Here is a 24,864-nt window from a genome sequence, read left to right as displayed (position 1 = left end):
CGCCCGCCGTCTCGCCGACAACCTCAGTGTCGCTCTTAAGGAGGTCCACGACTACCAGTCAGCCTTCCGCGAAATCGAGGCGCTCCAGACGCTCCACGGCTGCCCCAACGTCGTCATTTTGTACGAGTACTTCTGACGTGAGGACGAGGACGCCGTGCTCGTGCTCGAGTTTCTGGCCACTGATCAGAGCGGCGAAGAAGAAGGAGGGCGGGATGGGCTGCGGCGAGGTCAAGAGGTGGATGCTGCAGATGCTGTCTGGGATCGACGCGTGTTATTGGAATATGATCGTGCATCTGGATTTTTTTTTTCTTTTTTTTTTTGATGACATCGTGCATCTGGATTTGAAGTCGAGCAGTTTGTTAATGGGGAGGATGGCGTGCTCAAGCTGGCTGAAGTTATACATGGCAGGAAGGAAAGAAGAAAGAAGAATGAAAAAAAAAGGTTTTATTGAGGAGTTATACATGTCTATTGCGGGTCAATAATACGATTATTAGGGGGTCAATAATATGGTTATTGGGGCAATAATAAGATTATTACGGGGCAATAATAAGATTATTTATTTGGATAAACCTACAAAAACTTTCAAAATTATAAACATCTTCATTTTTTATTAATTATTGATCCCTAATAAACTTGTTACTGGGCGGCAATAATATGTTCATTGGGGGGCAATAATATAATTACTGGGCCTTATTAGGGGGGCAATAAATTCAGACGCCGGAATCCGATTACTAGTCCGGTAGCCGGATTCGGGATTCCGGTGAATGGTCGCCTGATTCCGGTCGCCGGAGTCCGTCACCGGAGTTGGCGACCGGCCACTGGTCACTGGAGTCCGGCAAGGTCTCCGATGACTTCTCTCTCTAAGTGAGAAAGAAGGAGAGGGCAAAAAAGTCCCAAAAATAAAGAAAAAAAGAATAAAAAAAATAATTAATTGGGTATTAGGGAAATAATCTCTTAGAGTGTTTGGGTAAGTGGGCAATCTCTTAGAGTGTTTGGGCAAGTGAAGTTAATTAACTCCAAAATTGGATAAATGATCATTTCCCCATAAAATTTTGCTATATATTTTTATATTGATTTATCAACTTGACTAATGATGATGAACCATCTTTAGAGTACTTCACGTGCTCTTTTTTATTTTTTATTTTTGTGGGATTGTTTGAGCAGACATGCTCGGTGTTCCCAACCTTGATAATTAATAATATATAATATTTTCCTTTTCCAAATCTTTTTGACATCCAATATATAACCCATTCTATATTAATGATTTTTATTTCTTTCTTATTTACATATTTTCAAGTCGAGAAATTTTAAATACACATCCCTAATCACTTAATACACATCCCTATTATTTTATATTTTAAATTAGATTTTGTAGGTAGGTTAAATGACTAAAACAGACATCTATGCATTAGAAGAAAAAGAAATAGTCATATTTTCATTATATTAAACTATTTATGTATAAATTGTTTTTTTTTTTTTTGAGTTGAAAAGGTCACACTTTTATAAAGTTCAGCAAGCAGTACAATAACGACTTGCCCATAGGGCCGTCAGAAGAAGCCATTACATAGAGCACACTACACTAGCACACCCCTCACACAAGCGTACTACTCAGCACACCCCTAGCACACCCACCTTTTAGTATTAAGCTCAGACAAAGAAAAATTAGAGCTCTGAAGAAAATTAAAAAAGACAACAGAGCCCCAAACTTTCTTCGCGTGCTTTCCCGCTCAAGCCAAGAAAAACACAGACCCACCCTCTTTTTGGACAAAAAGAGAAAGGCCCACTACTAAATTAAAAAATAAAAACATAGGCCAACAACGAACCCGGAGCCCAACAGAAATGGACCATATCCAAGGCCCAATTTCCGCAAACCCTAGAGGAGAAGATAGCCCTGGTGTTGCCGCCGCCACCTCCATGTGGGCCCAAAACCTAGGACTGCTGCTGCCGCCACCCTCTGGGAGACCCCCGCCATCGCCATGGAAGCTACTGCTCCCATGGAAACCATTGCTGGCGTCGAAGAGATCGCCGCTGCACAGGACATACTGCACAATTGGATCCGAATTCGAGCACCGGACCGCCGACAAGCAAGACCGATCCACCATTAACACCATCAGAGCTATGTAATCCCAGGCAAACCAACCTGGATAATCAAGGCGACGACCACCACAGGTCCAAGCACCACCGACGTCCGCAGGCCAAACACCGCTGAATTCCCCAGGCCAAACACCGCTATCCATTCGCCCCACATCACAAACAGTCCGATCCAATCTCATATCAACACCACCATCACCATACCCAACGCCGGCGATGAGCAATATTAGGCAGAAGCACAGGAGCAAGGAGCCCCGACAAGAAATCCCGCCGGCAGCACCAAGAAGTAAACTAGAGAAAGGAGGAAAGATACCCTTCGCAGTCAAAAGCACAAGACTGACACCACCCGAAGATAGTCGCCGTCGAGAAACCTCCCTTGCGGGAGTCAGAGAAGAGAGCATCGTCTGTAATGACGGGAAACAAGTGATGGGGGTAAGTGAGATAACTTTGGCTCATTTTATGTATAAATTGTTAGATAAACACAACAAATTTCTATACATGGCCTCCTAATTTAATACAAGAATAAAGTTAGAAACTATCTAATTTAATTTTTCTTTATATAAATTGTAATTAAATGAGGTTAGAAACCATAATATTTAGAATTTCAAAATCAATGACATTAAATGTTTTTAAAACGGATCCCATTTTTTAGTTAATTTCCTTCTTCTTTTTTTCTAAGAGATATGATTAATTCATTCACGGGGGAAAAAACTTTGTAATTGTTAAATTGTTTGGCCCCTCTAATGACAACTTTGTAGTTCTGCCATTATGAAGAAACTACTGATATAGTTTTGGTTAAATGTTCAACTCATAATTTTATACTTGATTAACATGGTGTTTGGTTGATGAGAACTAAAATAATACAAAACCTATTTATATGCATCTATCTAAAGTGGACAATAATAAATCTTTATGGATTTTTCAATAACTAACACAAGTAATCAATATGGTCATTTACAAAACATCAATTAATATACTAGAATATACTAATCATATTAAATACTATAGTCAAATAATAGGATATTTCATGGATGTGCATTTTAGAACTGAATTAAAGTTGACTGAATTATAGAGATGAGACTCGAGAGGGAGAGCGAGTTCACTCGGAACCCTAGCGCCGCCGCCTTCAATGAGCTGCTTCTATGGAGATCTCCGTCATCTCCGCATCTGTGTTCGCCTCGACGAACGTGCTTCACCATTGACCGCCTTCATCCTTGGTGTGAGGGATGGCGAGGCAGCCTTTGGAGGACAGTGTTGATGTGGCTGCTCTGGCGTCTGACCGGGCGGCGTAATTGGGTCTTCGATGGTGGAACTGGCCTATTAGTTGCTCTGCTGCAGAGCAGGTGTTGGTGTTTGCACTGGTGGATGGCATTGATGCAGGCAACGCCGGAGTCGGGGTTGGGTTCGATCTGGTGGATTTTCATCGGGGTTGGATTTACTCTGGTGATCTACGGCGAGGACTGGCTGCGAGTCTTGTGGTGGCCCGGAACGATACCGGAGATGCAGATGCGAACGACGCTTGGCGTGCAACGTCGTGGCTGGGTGTATGACAGTCTGATCTGTATGATCTTCAACGCACGGATTGATCGCATATTGGTTGAAATCGAGGGCAGATGTGGGTCTTCTGCCGGACGACTTGGCCAGGGTGGTCAACGCTTGATGAATGGGTGGAACAGCCGGCTGCCGGATGGCCTGGCGGCGACAAAGGCTGGCTGGAGGCAGAGGATCAGGTTCTCGTTCCCTCTGGATCGGGTTTGGGCTTGGGTCAATGGGCCTGGGCTCAAACTTGGTCTGAGGGATGTTTGGGCCTTCAGGCCTAGTCTTGAGCTCAAGTTTGGGCTGGTTGAGTTTGCTACAATGGCGTTGGACAAGCAGAGCAAGACCAACCTGTTGCCGAGGTTGTTGGCTCTTGATGAGGCTAAGGAGGGTGCTGGCTCCAACCCTAAGGGGGCGGAGCCAGTATTTTCTTAAGTCTCTGCTATTAGACATCCGGTTTACAAGCCTTCTAGAGTTGGAGTAATCTCTATGAGTTGTTCTAAGATGTTTCTAGTTGTTATTTGTACCACAATGGCGTGCTGACAAATTAGACTAGATGAATGATGTTTCCTTAGAATAGCGATTTTGTTCTTGCTCGTCTTAGGCTTGCTTTCCGGCGAGCGTCCCTTAGACTTTAATGAGTTTAGTATTGGCTTAGATAGGTTTTATCCGATTTACCGGATTCTTATGTAAGTGCATGTTAGACTCTGGCCTGTTTTCATGGCTTTGATATCTAATAACATCAAATCCTATTCAAAAAAAAAAAAAAAGGATATTTCATGATTTTTGAGATTAATGATATTTTAGGTACTTTGGGTTGTGTATTTAGTAAAATATTAGAATAAAAAATTAAATGAGTGGTGTATTAAGTATGGAGTGTGTATTAAGTAATTAGGGGTGTGTATTTAAAACTTCTCTTTCAAGTCTAATACATAAACGATTAAGAAAATATTTTATTACATCAATATCAATAACATGTGCATCTATATGTATGTGTGTGTGTGTATTTTGTTAAGTAATGATTCTCAGCTAATTCTTTTGTGACATTGATATTGATTTTACCAGTTGCGATTGCAAGTGTAGAGAGCATATTTTTTGTTATGAACATTGTGAAGACTCGTTTGCGAAATCGAATGGGAGACGACTTTATGAATGATAGCTTGATTTCATATATTGAGAAATACATTTTTACTAGTATAGAAGATGAGACTATCATGCAACGATTTCAAAATATGATTTCAATGATATGCTCTGCTACTGTTCAGTGATATGATCTGCAATTTGGTTCAATGATATGATCGGCTACTATCAATGATATGATCTGCTACTGTTCAAATTGAATTGATCTGTCATTCATGGATTGACAGATCTAATTGCTCTTGTTACTGCCCTTGCTCCTGCTCCTGCTACTGCCCTGGCCCCTGCTCCTGTTACTGCAAATGAAGCTGCTACTAAACCAAGGACACGTTTAGCAATAAAGAAGAAAAAAAAAAGTTTGACGAAGAGCTCTGAGAGAAACTTATAAAAGGAAGAGTTTTTTTTTTTTTTTTTCTTTTGAGAAGTATCATAAAGGTATTATTCTCAGGAAAAGAAAAGGTAACATAAAGGGATTATTCTCAGAAAAAAAAAAAAAAAAAAAAAAAAAGTAACATAAAAAAAAAGTCAAAAGAAGTAGTTAAGAGTAAAAAAGTAAATTAACTCATGACATGTGGTAAGTAGAGAGCAGATTGTCCTTATTTGTAAGATTTAGTCCTTATATGTTTAATTCAATTTTTAAAAGATGTATTTGTTAAGTCATTTTTTGTCAATAACTTATATGTAATTTGTTATTAAATTAATATGAGCCTAGAGCAAAAAATTATGAAAGGATTATATGCACATTAGATGTTCGTTTCATCCACATCCATAGTAGAATGACTAGCTATTTACCTATATAATGTGACACACTAGGCAAGTAATTCAATAGCTGAATGACTTAATTAGATCAACCACAAATTTAAATTCTAAAATCAATACTTATTAAAGATGAACATGTATATTCTTTTTTATATCTTGAATGAAATTTCATTAAACGGAAGGAAAGCAATTATCGACTACTTATAAGACAAGTCGCACCAAAAACCTGAACATATCTTCCTAACAGAGCTACAAAATCTCTGATACACCATGAGACTAGAAAGGTTACGAGATCACGGAGACCCTAAATTCATGAACATGTATATTAAGTTCTTTGGTAGTTGTAAAATTTCTATAGTTTTCTTACCCTACTGGACAGCTTACCAAAGTTAAACCGAACAAGGAAAGGAGTACTGGTTGGCACAACCTGTTTTGACTGTGGGTCCTGTTACTTGCTCATTGCACAAATCAAGGTTTCAGATTTTCAACAACTTTTACAGTCAATATGGAGTAAGCTTCATCATACTCTTACAGAAAGACCAGTCAGCAACTCAGTACTATTGTACCCTTTGTCAAACCAACCAAGAATTAGCAGAGCACCTGTAGCAAGTATTGCCTAATTGGCAATTGCACCAAATCAACCACCACATCAACTAGAGAAATAATTATTTGCATCTTTAGCATATACTCACTTAAGGGTACGTAGTCCTTTAGTCTCTACCATCTAATCAGGTGAGAGGGGCCATTCTAATCCGAGGTTTTGAGGACTGTTTAATGCAATTTTACCAAAATTAATTTGTGTTCAGTTACAAGTCTGCACTATAAGACACACATTATCACAGTGAAGGACTCTGTTTGTTGGCCTGTTGGGTTTTATGAGAAAATAAGAACAAGGGAAATCGCTTTGAAGTTTTGATACTCTTTCTGACATGGAGATATGTTGCTGCTGCTATTCAACTCTGCTGCAGCCGGCTTTGCCTGCGCTATAAAACCTGTCACTGAATGAGTACAATGAAGTTTTATTGCTCTCCATAGTCGTCCACCACATTATTACTCCAACTTAAAAGAGATCTATTGTGATTCTGGTTTGTCACCTTCACAACAGAAAACTCATAATGAGAATCATGAAAATAGTCTCCATTCTCCGATGAAACGACTAAACAAATTTATCTAAATAAATCAGATAATTATTAATACGTTTATTCAAATTGAGCCATACTTAAGTACTAGTACTAGTATTAGTCTAATTATACTGATTAGAGTTTAATGCAATACAAGATAGTGTTTAATGTTCCTAGTTAAATGCACTATTTAATCATGGATTTTTCTAAAACGTACATAAATTGTTTTTCCTCCGAAATGCATGCCCAAAAGATGTCACGAATTTACCACTCTTGGCACCTCAAAACTCCTAACAATGCATAATTTATTATCCACGGTGTTATAATCTTACTATTATAAAATATAGTTATTTAGTTGTTACACTGTCTTTGAAAGTGCCAAAAACGTTTTAAGAGAACCGAAAGCTCTTCGGTCGATTTGGAGTATTCCTAATTTCCTAAGCTCAATGCACAAAAATGACGAGGAATGAGCTCAAGAATTACTAAAAAAAGACGTTTAACGGCAGGAAGAAATAATTATACAGAAACACCTCAGAAAGTGCTTCTAAATACATTTTCAATCAAAGTAATTGTATTTTCCAAACCAGTGTGTATGTGGTTTTGACTAAAAACACTTCTACCAAAAGTATCGATCTATTACTATTGTAAACTCAAACGGGCATTATGGTAGGTAAATTAGAGAATCTCAAAGAAGAAAAAAGTGGAAAAACAGAGACGAGAGTTGAGAAAATTAAGACCTATGTGTTGCAGAACATACGTTTTGTATGTTGTTGGTAAAGGCCAAGAATTTGAGGCAGTGAAGCCGTGAAGGAGAAGTAAATGGGGGTAGCTTGGTCATAGCATTTTGTTGAATCATAGTCAGAACGCTGCTGCCTAAACCCCCCCTAATTCCTCTATCTCTCTCTGGTCAATATTTTCATAACACATCTGTATATAGATAGTCACACCAGTTCGTACCACTCTCTCTCTACTCATTTCAAAGTGTGTGTGATAATAAGAGACAAAGAGCCACCGAGCCTCAGAGACAGAAATTCATTTCAAAGAGCTCTGTTTTTTGTTGTTGTTATTGTTCTCTCCGGCAATGGCGGCACAAAAAGCCGATGACTTCCAGCCACATCCGGTAAAGGACCAGCTTCCCGGCGTCGACTTCTGCATGACCTCCTCTCCTCCTTGGCGTAACTCTCTCTCTCTCTCTCTCACTCCTCTTCACACACAAAACAACACTACCCTGTTTTTGTGACAATGTACTTGTGCTGGGTTTTCCCTTTGTTTTTTTGTGTCATCCAAGTTCTTTTTTGGTTACCCAGAAAATCTGTGGTAACAAGGGAAAATGGGTTTTATGAAAGGTTTAAGTTTCGGTCATAGCTCTGCCTCAAAACTCAAAGTGGATGTGTATGTGGATGTTAATTGGTTTGTTTATATCACTCTTGGTGGTGCCTTTTCCCTTCTCCAAGGACACAAAAGCCATCAACTTTCTCATCTCTTTTATGTTTTGGGTGTTTTCTTGTGTTTACAAATTTTGTCATTCTGAATTTCAGGTTTTTCCTTACTTTTGGGCCAAATGTATGTGTATGTTGATGAAATTACTTGTGCTGGGTATTCTCCTCTTGTTTGGGTAGTGTCAATTCTGGGTGGTTACCCAGAAAGTGAGTTTTACAAAGGAAAATGGGTATGAGAGAAAGAAAAAAAATGAAACAAAGCGTTGATTGAATCATATATAACATGCAAGTATGCTACTTTTCTTCTTCTCTAAAATCTAAACAGAGAATCCTATCAACTTTTTCATCTCTTCTTGTTTTTTCCTTGTGTCTTCAAAATTTCTGGATGTAATTTTCAGCTCTTCATAGTTTCCGCTTTTCTGTTCTGTTTTACTGCACTTTTCTGGCAAACTAATCAGATGGTGTAACATATTTCGTTTTATTTATGTTTCTCCAATGTTATCTTACTTTTACTAGTCTCCCCTGCATTTCATTCTCGGTTTCTTTTTTCACTTTTCAACTTCTACTAGATTCTTTTCTTGCAAAGAAATGGAGATTAGTGTTCGTTCAATTTGATCTTCATCATTTTCTATATTGCTTATAAATTGTTGATTGAATGCAGCTGAAGCCATACTTCTGGGATTTCAGCACTTTCTTGTTATGTTGGGCACCACTGTGTTCATCCCCACCGTGCTTGTCCCTATAATGGGTGGTGGTGATGTAAGACCTGCAAAACTTCTGCACAATCTTTTTCAGTTCTCGTTAAACTTTGCACTCTTTTTGTTCAGACATTCTTTAATCTTTATCTTAATAGGTAGAAAAGGCAGAAGTGATTGATACTGTGCTCTTTGTCGCTGGCATTAATACACTGTTACAGACTTGGTTTGGGACTCGTATCCCTGTGGTGATGGGGGCTTCATACTCTTTCATCATCCCTGCTCTCTCCATTGCTCATTCCAGGAGGTTCAGTGTATTCATAGACCCCCACCAGGTTGGTCTAGCCCAATTTGTCACTTTCCTATCTCCTAGATCTCACACTGTTGGACTCTTGGACAGAATGTGTGTTTACATGGAAGTGTTATATGATTATGTTTGCACTAACTTTCTCTGTTGTGTTCTTTGATTTTGTTTTTAGAGGTTCAGAGAAACTATGAAAGCAATACAAGGAGCGCTCATACTTGCATCATTCTTGCAAATGATCCTTGGCTTTTTGGGATTTGTGAGAATTTTTGGGAGGTGGGTTGAAGCAATAAAGCCAATTGGAATCTGATAAATGTGCTCCGTAGTTATTACTTTGTTTAGGGAAGAACTTGACTATTGACATGGTTTGGTGCAGGTATCTTAGTCCTCTCTCTTCTGTTCCTCTAGTGACTCTTACTGGACTGGGGTTCTTTGTACTTGGTTTTCCTTTGGTAAGTATGCTGAATGTTCCATTGTGTTATACTGTTATTGATCAGTTGACTAAAAGACATTAACCTACAACCAAGAGAAGTAGAAATAAAAAAATGATTTTTTGTCTTTCTTTTCAGTGTGAATGCATGGCTTCCGGCCTTCTGCTATGTAGGTATTACGTTGTTTTGATCATGACACTTTGTTTTTGTGCTTGATGGTTGCAGTTGGCAAATTGTGTTGAAGTTGGATTACCGGCCTTAGTTATATTGCTTCTTCTATCACAGGTGTGTGACATGCTGAATCAATATTTTCTTTCAGTCAAATTGAATTACGTTTTTAATTTCTTATGTAGCTGTTTTATGGTAGAATATAACATAATATCCTTTAGTATTTGCATAATTTGAGGTTTATTCTAATGTTTAAAAATTGATACTGCAGTATGCCTGCACAATGAAGTTAAAGATACCAATATTTGTTCGATTTGCGGTACTATTCACTGTTGCAATAGTATGGGTGTACGCAGTAATTTTGACTGCAGCTGGTGCTTATGATCATAGATCCCCTAGAACTCAAACTAGCTGCCGCACTGATCGTTCTGGGCTTGTTAGGGCTGCTCCTTGGTAAGCTCAACTTCCAGCTTAATTTCAGTCCAGCATTTGCATTTAATGTCTTAAGCACCTGCATTAACAGTTTCAAGAAATCCTTCATGGGTTACAGGAATGGTCACTCAATCATTTATAGCTTATGTTAATGAATTAGTTGCTAGATACTGAAATGCAGTCATTCTGTAAGAGCATAATTGTCAACAAAATTTCTTCATGCGAAAGAAACACGTGTGCAATGGTATAGATGGTATTACAGGATAACCTGTTTCTATGACCTGGGTTCAGTGATAGAGAAGTTACTGAGATTCTGTTAGGGAAAGAAACACAACTAAAGCCTAACCTATCATAGAGATTTGAATACTACAGACTCTTATAAACATTTCTGCCACTCTAATCCATTAGTTTCGTATTGTGAAGTAAGTTTAGTCCTGGAGCCAAAAGCTCTGGTAGTCTGGTATTGTTCTAACACTGTCATATGAAAATTTCTTAATTTGAAATTTGACTACAGTCTACCAGACAATAATATGACATTCAATTATGGTTCTATTTTTGTTCCACCATATGCAGGGTAAGGGTTCCCTATCCATTCCAATGGGGGCGGCCGGATTTTAATGCTGGATATACTCTTGCAATTATGGCTGCTGCTTTTGTTGCCATGATTGAGGTAAAAATTAGGGAGCTGATTCTTATTTAGTTTACCGTGCCATATAACCCAATACATAGTGAAACTAATATTAAGCATGCAAATGATTATTCTGCAAGTGTAGGCGTGTAGCTGTTAGCTTGTTGAATGTATGCATCAGGTATATGCATCCCTGTTAATGCATCTTGAGGAATTTAAAAAGAAATTGACTATACTTGTCATTTTTAATGATTTTTTGTTTTCTTATGACTTGAAATGTGCATATTTCTTAAAATTATATAAAATCAGTACTAATTGTGTTTGTTGTCCCTGACATTTCTTTCTTCTTTTCACTTGAGGGCAGTCCATAGGTGTATTCATTGCTGCATCAAGATATGGGAGTGCCACCCCTCCACCACCTTCTGTTCTGAGCCGAGGTATAGGCTGGCAGGTAAAAAGTGGTTACTGACACATCCTTATAATAATAATTTGTGAAGACTCTTTTTAGTGTTGGAAAGCTAATCTTGCTTGTAAATATTTCAGGGCATAAGCACTCTTCTGAATGGCATCTTTGGCTCATTAACTGGCTCAACTGCATCAGTGTAAGCATTTTATTTGTGCAATTCTAACATCATCTGTTGTAGAACTATAGGGAATCTGGTTAATCAATTTGTAAATGGTAGCCCTGGCTTACATGTGCATTTCTAATATTGCTAGTACAATAAAATGAAACCTTAACCAAATGTTGTCAGTAGCTACAGAAAGAGGAATGAAGTACAAAGGTGTTGATTTGTTAGCAGTCTGTAATACAAGTTTGGGTAAATTTCTTTAGAATAGTAGATGAGTCACAATCATTGATCATGTTCAAAGTTCCAAATGGTCATCGAGTTTCTTTGCCCCTAGTTGTAGGCATTACACTGTTTTCTAGTGAAAACACCAGAAAACAAGAAGCCAGTATAAACATTTGGTAGTGTGAAATTGCTATCTAACTTTATTGTTTTTAGTGAAAATGCAGGTTTGTTGGGATTGACACGTGTTGGAAGTCGAAGAGTGATTCAAATATCAGCAGGCTTTATGTTTTTCTTCTCTGTATTAGGTGTGTGTGGTATATATTGCATGTAGCACCTTAATCTTCCTGGTTGTTTCTCCAACGGAGATGACTGATTTGCTTAATAAGAATCAAAAGCATGATGCAACCGGGAGCTTAGAATGTTTGTGACTTTGTTTTATTATGTGATCTAAGTATGTCACTATTTATGTCATTCACAGGAAAGTTTGGGGCTATTCTTGCATCTATACCACTTCCAATTGTGGCAGCTCTGTATTGTGTTCTCTATGCCTATGTTGGTAAGTCTTTCTTTCCTATGTCAGTTATGATCATCAGAATACTTGAACTTCTATTTTTTTGATATTTTTGCATGTCTCGAGTACTATAAATAATGTGGATGCTCATTCACATATATCATCTAATTTGAAACTTTGATTGTGGTTGTGCAGTTTCTGCTGGTCTTGGTTTATTGCAGTTCTGCAACCTTAACAGCTTTAGGTCAAAGTTCATCATTGGTTTTTCTCTCTTCATGGGTCTTTCTGTGCCTCAGTACTTTCATGACTACATCTTAACTGCTGGTCATGGCCCTCTTCACACACATCAAATCTGGGTGAGCTTGTTGAATTTCAATTATCTTCAAATTTTTCCTTTTGTAATTGATGTTTATTTACAGAAAGCTGTTTCCTACTTACTAACACATGATTGGATATTGATTGTTTCCACCTGCAGTTCAACAACATTGTGCAAGTAATTTTCTCTTCTGCTGCAACTGTAGCAATCATAGTTGCTCTCTTCTTGGACCTCACCATGGGCCGTGGACACAGTTCTACTAGGCGGGACAGTGGCCGACACTGGTGGGGAAAGTTCAGAAAATTTGACACAGATACCAGGAGCGAAGAGTTCTACTCACTTCCATACAACCTTAATAGGCATTTCCCTTCAGTCTGACACCAACAGAGGAAAATTAAATAGTAGAGAAAATAGATATCTATAGGAGCATTTCATATGGGAAACCAACTTGATTCTAAGCTTGTAATTTTGTTGTTATGGTTGACTAATCGATGTTACAAGTTTAGTAATAGCTTGGAAACTATCTATGTACCCGATTTCTCAAGAATTTGATACGTCATGAAGAGAAATATGTGATACTACTGTTGCAAACCAAAGATTAGTTGTTTTTGGTTTTGGCTTCCCGTACTAAATTACCTCTTGGGGCTAAATAGAAAATCACTGATCTGTTCTAGTACATGATGAGTAATCCAATGTATACTCTGCAATAATCTTACTTATAATATAGATTCATAAGTAGAATAACTTTTCCTAAAAGAACTAGGATAATGAACTAAAGCATTTGCTGGGTCCGGTATTAAACTATTTGTGATTTCTGCAGTAGAGCAGAGAAAAGTCGGGTGTGGTTAAAAACATTCACAGCGTAGACCCAAACAAGAATGGTAATAACCAATTGAGAACAACAGTGCGAACACAAAGCTACTTTAATGAAACACCCCTAGCTTATGAAGATCCTTAGAGCCTCTGATCGATATGCCAGAAGACAATATCCAAATCGGAAAAGAAGAGGAAACGACGAGACTTGGCTGAGAATAACGAAGAAACCACCGCCAGAGGCTAGGGTTTCACTCGTACGTTTGTATTTGGGTAAATATGTGCCTCAAGTAAAATCAAACATGAATTATATAGCATGAGAGTTCTAAGTGCTGTTACACCTTACACCTATATGGTTTTTGGACCATACTCACCGTAGGTCCATAGCTTTGCCCCAACTTTTGGTCTTTTTCTTAACACAAAACAAGAAATTCCTATTGAATCTTCTACCTAAGCCTTCACTTCTTACCTATTTTGCTAAATCCCAAGAGCAGGTTTTTCATACATTTATACCAATGTGTTAGTAATTAATTAGTGTGACCATGATGGTTTTTCCTTGAAAAGATGTCTGGGGCATAATGCTAGTGTTTGATTTTCTATACCACAGGAAATGTATAATGTACTCCAGGGTTAGCCTAGGTAATGAAGGCTAGAAAAATGTACCACAAACAAACATCTCATAATGCAACAAGATCATGTTCTAGGACCACCACACCATTACTTACAAGGTCTTAAGATAAATTATAGATACATTTTATGACTCGTAAACCACTCCCATCGTGTAGAAATAGGTATTTTTGTGCTCATGAGGGTCTGAAGTCCAAATGTTTTACTGTATATATAACTATCTTCATGTTTATTGTTTTATCACGTTGTCATCTTTAAAATAAATTTCAAATACGTGTAATTATTTACCAGTCACACATAATAAGTCAATAAAAATTAGTGTTCTTGTGTTTACAGTGTTTTTCAATATAAAACATGTAAGTTTACAACTTTGCTCCATACATTGGCCTATCATCCACTACAGAGCTAATGTTTGTCACAGAAATTGCACCCTACATGACTACATCCTAATCTATCCAAGATTGAAAAATGTCAAATTTTGTTCTGGTTGAGATTTATTGGTATGGTTACTATTGGAATGACTTGGATTAGGTGGGTCTATTGTAGCTACTCTATGCTTGAGGGATATCACGGGTTGTTGTAATGGTATGCCTTTTCTCCTCATTCCAACCTCTAAATGGTAACCTCTTGACCTCTTGTAAAGAGTCTTTTACACCTAATAATTCAACTTATTCCTCAAAGACAACTAGCAATTAGAAAACAACTTTTCCTCTAGGAGGTGGATTATTATAGCATGTACTAACTTTTCATCTGTTTAATGGAATTCTTCCTTCATAAAAGAGGTAAACAGTACGTGATGATAGAATTTTGTTTTCTATTTCAACCGAACACTTGAACAGATATTTTGGTTTCTTTGACTCCACAAAATGCTTCTGTGGTACCTTGTATAGTTTTTCCTTTGGGGTCAAATTATAATTCTTCACTTAGACTAAAAGAAATGTAGCATCATAATCTGTATGTTCGATTGAAATCTTTAACATTCTATTCATGAACCATCATAATCAGATCACTAGCAAAATTGTGCCGCAAAGACCTTAGCTCCCGTTAACCTTCATAAAGTAGAAAAAAATTTCCAGCTCTTCTAAGTTGCACATACAGTTCGTTTTCATTATAACGTTCAAAGAATATTTTTTCACCTAATAATTAATGTCTTATTTTACGAACAATAACAAAAACATTCATTGAATAATGAAAAAGATTACAACTCATAAGCTTAATAACAAAATACATTAATACAGCTAAACGAAAAGTAACGGTATCTTGAATGATCAAGTTGTCTGAGCACAAAGATTGACCAAAATAAAGGCGATCTTACCAAGAAACAATGGTTGTCACCACAACTGCTGACCAAAACCTGCTAAGGTTGTCAGAACTTTCGGTTTCAACTCACGAGTGATTCTTAAGTAAGGCAGCCGTACCACATGGCGGTAGGACTGCCCAATCAGAACCTTGTAGTGGGGTGTTTTGGGTATATTGCTTTATTAAAAGATGGCTAATTTCGAGATATGCAAAGTTTTTTCTTAATTTTGATCGGGCTGTCCTACTACCACGTGGTAGGGCAGGCCCTGCCTAAGAATTTCTCTCAACTCACAGACCTCTCTTGAGAGCAAGAACGAAAGACCCGGAACAACACGCATTTCATCAATCAATCACACTTTCTAGCAACAATGGGTGTCCTAAAATGTAAATGTTGAATCCTTTCATATGCATGACTGAATACGACGTATGTATATACGTATGGAACAAGAAGAATACAGAAGAAATACACTAAAACGCACAGCTTCAAATGCAATCTCTCTCTCTATACCCTACTCTACGGTGTCTACCTCCATCACCATGCTTGACCATTTGTATGATGCACCATCTCTCTCTTCTTTTCCACCAACACAGCACTCCATGCCATAAACAAACAAAAGAAACACACAAAAGTGCAAAGAAAACAAAAGAAGAGAAAAGAAAAAAAACCAACTCATTCATACCACACACTCACTCACTCTTTCAGACGCAACCAGACTCCCTCAGACACAGCAAGCTAGCAAATCCAAACCCCCAACCCAACCCAAGCCCTCTCTAAAAAGACAATGCCATACACCCAATTCCAAATCCTCACTCCCTCCTCGCCATGACCAAAACCCACCCATGTCTTCCTCCTCCTCCTCCTCCGCCCTCCGCCGCCTGATCGACTCCGACTCCCATCACCTCCCGTCCCCTAACTACCTCTCCCTCTGCCGTGACCGCACCGTCGACGTCACCGCCCGTCAGGACTCCATCAACTGGATCTTGAAAGTCCACTCCCACTACCGCTTTGCCCCGCTCACGGCTTTCCTCTCCGTCAACTACTTCGACCGTTTCCTCTCCACCCGCTCCCTCCCGGTAACTCTCTCTTTCTCCGAACAAAACCTCTTCGTCTTAGTGGGTTTGTTTTCTTATTGTTTGTGTACGTTGTTTTCTTTATTGCCTGCAGCAACAGCATGGGCGGTGGCCGTTTCAGCTGCTCTCGGTGGCGTGCTTGTCTTTAGCGGCCAAGATGGAGGAGCCTAATGTCCCCTACATCGTCGACCTCCAAATCTTCGAGCCAAGATTCGTCTTCGAACCCAAAACGGTCCAAAGAATGGAGCTTTTGGTCATGTCCAGTCTCAACTGGAGACTCCGCTCCGTCACACCCTTCGATTTCCTCCCCCATTTCATCTCTAAGCTCCCGGCTTCTTCCCTTCTCGACCTTCTTGAGGCTTCTTCTGATCTGGTTCTCAAAACCATACGAGGTAGAACTACGTAGTACTATAACTCTTTTTTCAGACAAAGCTTTGGTTTTTCTGTTCTAGTTTTTGGTTGTGATATTCTGGTTTTGTGTTTCAGTGATTGATTTCTTGGGTTTTTCACCGTCGACGGTGGCGGCGGCGGCTGTGCTCTGCGCCGCTGGCGTAAGCGTTGAGTCTGTGGCGGCGGAAGACCAAGCAGGAGCGGTGTTTGACGAAGGAGTAAACAAAGTAATAATCCATGGGTCTGCGAGCAATTTTTGAACTTTGTTGGGGTTGATTTTACAAATAATTAATATTTTTAGTTTCTGTTAGATGAGAAAATCGAAGAGTCGAGAGTGAGAGAAAGAGAAGCATAGAAAGCTGTGAAAAAAAAAAAAAAAAAGTAAATATTTCTCGCGGTAAATTACAAAATTCATTTTCTTTCTTTCTTATTGGGGACAGGAAAGTGTGAGAAGCTGTCACCAACTCATGGAGGAGTACCTGATCGACACGTGTCCCTCATCCTCCAGCCATAAAGCTGGTAGCTCAGCCCCGCCTCCGTCCGAGCCCGCCAGCCCCGTCGGTGTGCTGGATGCGGCCGCTTGCAAGAGTTGCGACACCCGCTCCGAGAATCCCGAGGCCTTAATCCAAGCGGAGCCGCCCCCCAAACGTCCCCGAATTTCACCTCTGGACAATGTACAACTTCCATAGATAAAGAGTTAAAAGAGAATTGAAACGGCTCCTATTTTCGGAGTTTCGACCTATAAATTTTGTTCAATTTTCGGTCAGAATTAGGAAGTGAGAGATAGAAAGGGACCATTGCTTTCAATTTTATTATTTACTGTTATTATTACTCCAATATTTATAGAATATGGGGGCTGTAGTGATCGTTCAATTATATATGATTCCCAAAGCATTTGACTTTTCTTTACTATGGTTAAAATCTCATGTGTGCAGGAAGTGTAACGTTACGTTTTTATGTTAGCAACTATATTATCCATACTTACGAAATACGTAACGGCTTTTCTTATTGAAAGGCAAAATAGTGATTTCGGGGGTTATTATACTAAGGACAAGGATTCTGTGGGTGAGGTGTGGCAGCGAGTGATGATGTGGGGTGGAGGGGTGAGTGACACGTAAAGGGGGAGGAATTTTGGAGGGAAAGGATCTGAGTGGAGGCTGGGGTGTGGGAGACAGAGAGGTCGGGTGAATCGGAGCCGTCCAGGTGGAAAGAGTGGTATATAATAATCATATATGAGTGTCTTGAGGCAAAGATTTGATTTGACGAGTGGTGGCCCACAGGGGGTCACATCGACGGGCATCCGGCTAGTGATTACCTAGGAAGGGGGGAACTTTCTGCTGGCACTGTAGGAGCCATTAGGGACCGAAGACCAATCTATGTTTAGATTATAAATGTTCACCTAGTCACCGATGATCATAGTCGGATTTTTGAGAGTGAGTTTCAAATTTCCGACGGGTGATTTTTGCTGCTATTATCGACATTGTAAAATGCAAGCGGATGTCTTTAAACCCCAAGTCTTCTGGTGCTAATATGAACCTCTTTCTTAAGTGGAGACTTCTTGTTAGCTAGCTTGGTGTTTTGCCTGTGTTTGAGCCTCCTTTCTCTCATGCTCTGGAGTTTATTTGCTCCTTGTTTTCTCTTTATTTGGAGGTTTGCTCATGATCCTTTGGTGTTTTTTGGTGTGGCCTTGCTTTTGACGGGTTCCAGCTTTATTTTGCATCTGTTTTTTGTTCATATTAATAGGTTCGAATTTCCAAAAGAAAAAAAAACTTTAATTAGATATCTCAAGATGAACCGGCAAAAACAAAAAAAAGACACAAAAATAAAAATAAAAATGATCGACTACATATTTGGATACAGTTACTAAAGGACAAGAAGTGTGTCATCGTTGTAATTCTATTTTATTTAGAAGATCCCCATAAGTTTAAGAATAATTGTTATTTTATATTTATTTAATTAGTTTAATAATATTTTTCTTACTGATACTGAATACAGAGAAGGGTTTAGTTTAGATCCAGGACCATCTAATGATTTCTCATATTCCTAACATCCGAACATCCCATCCCCATCATCTAAGTCCATAAATAGTCAAATGATACAACCTAAGAGTAATGACTTATTTATGCTCCACCAACCTCTTCATGATAGGAGGATGAATTATATCTCAGCCATAGCAAATTCGTAATATTGTTTCCTGGATTAAAGCCCTAGCTAGCCTAAGCCATTCAATTATTGTTAAGACAACAAGTAATTGATCGCATTATTAATTGTGATCTATCTTAACCTTTTAATCACGTATACGTGGGGGCAAGAAGATTAATAGCTAATAGCTAATTAGCAAACGGGGACAAGAAAAGTATGTCTTGGATTTCCTATGATAAAGAAAATAGAACCCTAGTCATCCGAGGACCCATTTCCAGGCTGTATGGGAAAGGTAGAGAGATATCGATGGGGACCCAAATTGTTTTGTTCACATAGATTAATTTTCGTACTAAACACGAGGGTTGTGTTCGTTACGGGACTTACCTTACACAGTACGTTACACTGCAGGGACCATATTTAACTTCAGTATATGAAGCATGCACTATCGTAGATACTGTTGTATAGTTGATTAATTAGTCTCTGCATGTGAATCTGGGTTAGCTGGGACAAGTAATGGGGACCCTAGCTAGCTTAGATCCCAGGAACATAAACACAGGGCACAGTTATGAACTAGTAAAGGAGGAAGTGAAAAATAGAAAGAGGCCAATGGAAGAGACAAAGCAGCATTAACAATCTTCACATTGTTCACAAGCACCATCCACCCACCCACACCCACCATGGCCTTCTTCTCATCTCTTTGAGACTTTATGATCATGTATGAGTGAGAGAGTATACGAGAGACCCCAAGTGTTTTGCCTGCATATGTTTCTGAATAATTGGCATCGATCTCTTTCGTTGTCCTTGGATCGGAACAACCACATGCACGCCTGCTCCTCATCAATGTGGTCTTTGGGTTTTTGCAGGTTTTTTTTGGTGGTCACTACCAACTTATCATGCATCTATCATCATCTAGACGTTACTATTCAAGACTGTATCGATCCTACATCGAGAATGGAAGATCTTGCCTTATAGCTTAACTATAATGTTATAGGTTATCCACTTATTGCCGATTAATTTTCAATCACTTGCGCATTCTTTGGTTTAGATGCTCTAACTCATCAAGTTCTTGGTGTTGCCAAAACATATTTCCCTACTTGTTGGGTGATCAGAAATATTAACATCGACAAACCACTTCCTCATTAAGCTACAACTTTAATTACCAAGTAACTTAGATATTTCCCAAGAGGTTCAATCCTTGAATGTCCAATTATACCCTTACTCATGAGCCCTTTTTTTTTTTTTTTGGTAACACAACTAAAAAACCCTCACTTATTAAGAAAACTTTTATGGCATTAAAGACTTAAAGCTAACACTTATGTATTTTTTTTGTATTTCTGATGGCTTAAATAAATGGAGAAAAACAAGAGAAATTGAAAATTAAGAAGTCCATTGGATTGGATGATTAGAAAAATACCAAATAAACTAAGAGAACTACTAGTGCAATAATCCATTCTACAGATGAAAGTCCAGAGTGTAGCTAGCTAGCTCTTAATTTGCAACTGTTTATTGTAATTGACATAAGGGCATTTGACAGTGATATTGGATTGGCAAAAAAGCTAAATTACCCCTTAACTTTTCTCATGACTGTCGATTTACCATAACATTTCAATTTTGATTATTTACACCCTCACTTTTCTAAATGTTGTCAATTTACACCCTATAGTTAAATTTTAGACTTTCCATCCAATTTCTCCGTTAACTTGGTTAGCATGTGAGGGGCCTTTTCGTCTCTGCAATTGACACAAAAAAAAAATCAAGAAAAAAATACAAAATTACTTTGTTAAAAAATAAAAAATAAAATACTGTTATTCGTCTCCCACAATTGTTTTTTTTTTTCCCTCAACCTTTCATCTTCATCTCTATCTATCTCTCAATTATCTTCTTCTCAGCATGACCTCTTCCTCTATGTTCCTTTTATCGAGATCAATATAAAGGGAGTGAAGAAGAAGAAGAGATGAACAAAGAAGAAGCAACAAAGGGGCAAGTTTTTTTTTCTTTCCTTTTTTAACGAAGAATAGTTTTGTACTTTTTTTTTATTTCTTTGATGATGTGTTGGTTTGTTTAATTTTTTTTTTGTGATAGTTGAAAAGACGAAAAAGCCCCTCACGTGCTAACCAAATTAAAGAAAAATTGGATGGAAAGTTTAAAAAATAACAATAGGGTGTAAATCGGCAACAATTAGAAAAGTGAGGGTGTAGATAATCAAAATTGAAATGTCAGGGGATAAATCGGCAGCTATAGGAAAAGTCAAGGGGTAATTTGGCTATTTTGCCTATTGGATTTGTCTAGTTATACTTTACAGTAGCAAATCCTAAATCTGTTTCCCCGAAATCTATAGCTTTTGTTATTGTGATTGACATTCGATATTAATTGGTCACAACTCAAATTGCCAAAAAAAGGTGCATTATTGCACTTAATTACTAATTCTTCAAATTGCCAAAAAAAGGTGCATTATTGCACTTAATTACCCAAAAAGGAATGGTAATATTTATCAATTATTATAGGTAGGTAAGGAGTACTTTAACTCTTCAAGCCCTTCCTTTGTTGTTGTTGTTATTTTTTATTTTATTGTTTTTATGATAGAGGTTAGGCGTAGGCGATTGCATATGATCACTTAGTGCCCGATGCATACAATTCGTGAATGAAAATGACATCTTTCATACTATTAACAAAAATTAAAATTTGTCATGCAAAATGTTCATTTTATTCTAGATTTACGAATTGCAAGATTTCACAATATATTTGTAATGTAATTTCTTTCACAAACATAGGGTATTGTATTGATTGTTTTGCAAACTTTCACAGTGTTTCATAGATGAAAAGATAATCTAGAGAATTTATGTGCCTAAAAGGTTATTTTGTCCACTGCCTATAATTATATACATATTTATTTGGTTTAAATCAATATAATGCAATTTTAGGAAACCAAAAAAAAAAAAAAGAGAGAGAAGAAAGCAACCATGTCGCAAACTTAGATTGAATTCAATCGTGTCAGATCATGTTTAGCAGACTCTCTATCTTGACTCCTTAGCTATTTTGGAAAGCATGTTTAGATTTTTATCACTTTTAGCAGCTGCACCAAACTTCTAAGTGACTCTCCATTTTAGCTTTTACCTATCTCGCTCCTAAATATAGAGAGCGAGATGAGGCTTTTTTTTTTTTTTTTGTTAATCTAAAACACTCATTTTAAGTCATTTTATGTAATTTATTAATACATTTAAACTATTTTGTCTTCATTTAATAAATATTATAAATTCAAGTCTATCTAAAATAGAGAGAACTGATGCAGACGTATTTCTAAAGTGTTTAGCCAAAATGATTTTTTTGGTTAGTTTGGCTAAAATTTGACTACAAAATAAGCATTTTTCAAAAAAAAAAATTTAACGAAAATCTCTAATTTAATTTATACCAATAAAAAAAAACTAAAATATATCTAAATTTCCTAATAAAAACATAATATGATTTATTTCTATTTTTTTTTGTTTTTTTTTTTTTTTGAATAAAGGGCTTGTACGGCTACCCTCAAGCCTTGATTAATGAAACTGAATACAAGGGGGGGACGTGGAGCCTAAACCCCTGATTACAATAAGCACTTAGAGAACGTCCCAAAATAATATCAGGAGTCTCTACAAACTACATGTATTCTAACAAGCACCAATTAGCAAAGAGTGCACAACTGGCTACTCCATTTGCTTTGACATAACGGTGACATACCGGAAAGATAACTCAATTACAACGAAGCATAATTACCCAAATCACAGCTTTCCTACTATGTTGCCGCCGGAGATGAAGCCTGAAGACACTGAGTTTCATCCTACCACTAGGAGGTTGCGACCATTTAATCAAAAGGGATCGTCGCCTCACTAGGCCAGACAAGGCACTTAGAGTGCATACACAGGCAGTTAGCCCGACTAGCCCTACATGATAGCTGCAGGGACTTATTACACGCCAAAGGCGAGACAATACTAACCAACTAACATAAGCAAAACTAAAAACATAAAATAAAAAACCAACCCAGGCTGGGCCCAGAAAGAGGGCCCAAACCCAAGCCCACACTTCCACCCAAGAAATAGGAAAAACCACAGCCGCCATCCAAGCCCCGACCACCGTTGCCCTGCCGCGCCAGATTCGCCGGACCACCCACCTTCTGCCACCTTGATCAGGCCATCTCGCGTTGCCACGAGCGAACCAAATCCCCACCAGTGTGCGCCCGATCCATCCCCCGATCGGATCCGTCCTTAGATCGGATCCCATAGCACCAACCCAGATCCGCCACCACGACCTAACCAAATCAGACACCACCCAGATCAGAAGCAATCCTGCCGCCGATCCGACTCCAGCCACATCGCGACGACAACTCCACCAAACCTGACAACGGCTGTGATCTCTCCCATTCCGCACCTCACATACCGCCGCCTCAATCTCCCCAATCCAGACCAGAGACATGGATCGAGAAGCCCGGCCTCACAACAGTCCCACACGGGGATGACAAGACCCGTCCGACGACGGCGAAGGGCTCGCCGCCGGACAGGAACAAAGATCGCACGTTTTCCTTCAGGCGCGTGCAAAGCGCGTTCCTCCTCTGTCTATGTTTTTTATTTATGCTATTTTGAATATTTCTATTTTTTCTTTCAGTTTCAATGTTCGTCTATTTCAATATCTGTTAAAAGATTAGTAAGTTAACAATTATGAGCAATGAAGAAGAGATTTTTTTTTCTTCGTGTTTTAAATTTTTACTTTTGGTGTTCATAAAGGTTATTGCAAAGATTTTGATAAAGTTAACACTAATAGTTTTATGAATTGAATAACGAAACAATGAGGAGGCAACAAAAAACAAAAAATAGTAATAAATTCAAATTTAGGTGGAGAAGATGAAGATTAATGTTATCCAATGAGAAATGAAGTAGTATTTTATTTAATTAATTGATTATATATTTAGTTTTCCTTTAAGATTTAGATTTTAAAAAGTTAATGTACTTATTAGTCATTTTGCACTTGGGTAATTTAGCCCTTCAATAATTCAAATGTTTGTAGGGTAAATTAAGAAAATGATATGGTGGTAATAACCGCATGAGCCCTTTTAATGAGGACCACTAAAATGAGGACTAGTTGAACACTATCTAATCAACGGTTTGGAAGATCCACTTTTTTATTACATTAAGGCAAATTTAACCTTTAGATGTTATGTATGCATGAGTTATGAGTAGATAACTTTTGAAAATTTTCTTTCAAATTGCTAACCGTTAAGATACCGAACTAGATCAAATCAATTGACGAACTAAAACTGTTTATGTTCATAACTGATAAATCACGATTATAAATGCCTTAACGATTTTCAATTTGGTTGAAAATTTTCATAAATGATCTACACATAAATATATGATCATCTAATAGTTAATTTATAAAAATATGATCAAAAAGTGGGTCTCACAAAAAAATCCTTAATAGAATCTCTCTCCAATAACCGCAGCCTTAGATATTTTGTCTACTGTTATTAATGTCCCCATTGAATAGATCTCTTTAGGCTCTATTTGAATTGGCTCATTGCTAACAACCCCATGCAGATAGGTTTCTAAATGCTTACTAGTGTTGACCAAAAAAAAAAATGCTTACTAAGTCTAAATTTCACTGTCCCTTCAGGCTCATTTGATTGAAGTTAAGTAAGAAAACTTGTTTGACATTTGTGGAAAGAGTTAAGAACACCGTCCCTAGATTTGATATAGTTGTCTCCAAACATAGCAGACAAAGCCTCATAGGGAGATAGTGTTAGAGGACATTATATTAAACTATACTAAACAGTAACCAAAAGCAGTTGAGCCAGCTGCTCTAACTTATGACCTTTCGCAATTTCATGGTCATTAGAATAGGTTGCGAATTTATTCAAAAAAAGAATAGGTTGCGAATTGATATATTTGTCTAACCGTTGTAACAAGATCATTTCAAGAATCGGCTACAAGTTCAAACTCAAGTTCAACTACTCGAAATAAATCGGCAAAGTATAATGTAAAAACTTTATTTAGCATGTCTAAGTAAGGATGATTCACATTGATTATAATGATAATAAGTAAGACCTTAATCACTCATAACCACACTATGATTTAAATTGCTTCAAAATTATTGAAATTTTCAAAATTTTTGTAATTTAACCTTACTCATATCTAAA

The 24,864-nt window shown here is 37.8% G+C and overlaps 2 protein-coding genes across 3 annotated transcripts; both read left to right on the top strand.

The window, feature by feature from the left end:
* Nucleotides 1–7,543: 7,543 nt before the first annotated feature.
* On the top strand, nucleotides 7,544–12,955 carry LOC133740508 (nucleobase-ascorbate transporter 4). Of its 2 annotated transcripts, none has more exons than XM_062168464.1 (14): nucleotides 7,544–7,819; nucleotides 8,745–8,842; nucleotides 9,000–9,113; nucleotides 9,258–9,358; nucleotides 9,459–9,534; nucleotides 9,739–9,798; nucleotides 9,953–10,134; nucleotides 10,687–10,783; nucleotides 11,106–11,192; nucleotides 11,285–11,343; nucleotides 11,746–11,837; nucleotides 12,011–12,088; nucleotides 12,239–12,399; nucleotides 12,519–12,955. In XM_062168464.1, the coding sequence occupies exons 1-14, from the start codon at nucleotides 7,726–7,728 to the stop codon at nucleotides 12,735–12,737; spliced, it is 1,518 nt and encodes a 505-aa protein (XP_062024448.1). In that variant the 5' UTR covers nucleotides 7,544–7,725; the 3' UTR covers nucleotides 12,738–12,955. The 2 variants fall into 2 exon arrangements, with proteins under 2 accessions (XP_062024448.1, XP_062024447.1); XM_062168463.1 differs by having other exon boundaries at nucleotides 7,546–7,819; nucleotides 8,937–9,113.
* Nucleotides 12,956–15,734: 2,779 nt separating this feature from the next.
* LOC133740509 (cyclin-D1-1-like) lies at nucleotides 15,735–17,457 on the top strand. The gene is made up of 4 exons (XM_062168465.1): nucleotides 15,735–16,172; nucleotides 16,264–16,561; nucleotides 16,656–16,786; nucleotides 17,000–17,457. The coding sequence occupies exons 1-4, from the start codon at nucleotides 15,939–15,941 to the stop codon at nucleotides 17,246–17,248; spliced, it is 912 nt and encodes a 303-aa protein (XP_062024449.1). The 5' UTR covers nucleotides 15,735–15,938; the 3' UTR covers nucleotides 17,249–17,457.
* The last annotated feature ends 7,407 nt before the right edge of the window (nucleotides 17,458–24,864 follow it).

The sequence above is a fragment of the Rosa rugosa genome, chromosome 3 (assembly GCF_958449725.1).
Source record: "Rosa rugosa chromosome 3, drRosRugo1.1, whole genome shotgun sequence".
Lineage (NCBI taxonomy): Eukaryota > Viridiplantae > Streptophyta > Magnoliopsida > Rosales > Rosaceae > Rosa > Rosa rugosa.
Note: the sequence above shows the minus strand (reverse complement) of the source record. Positions and strands in the feature narration are given on the sequence as shown.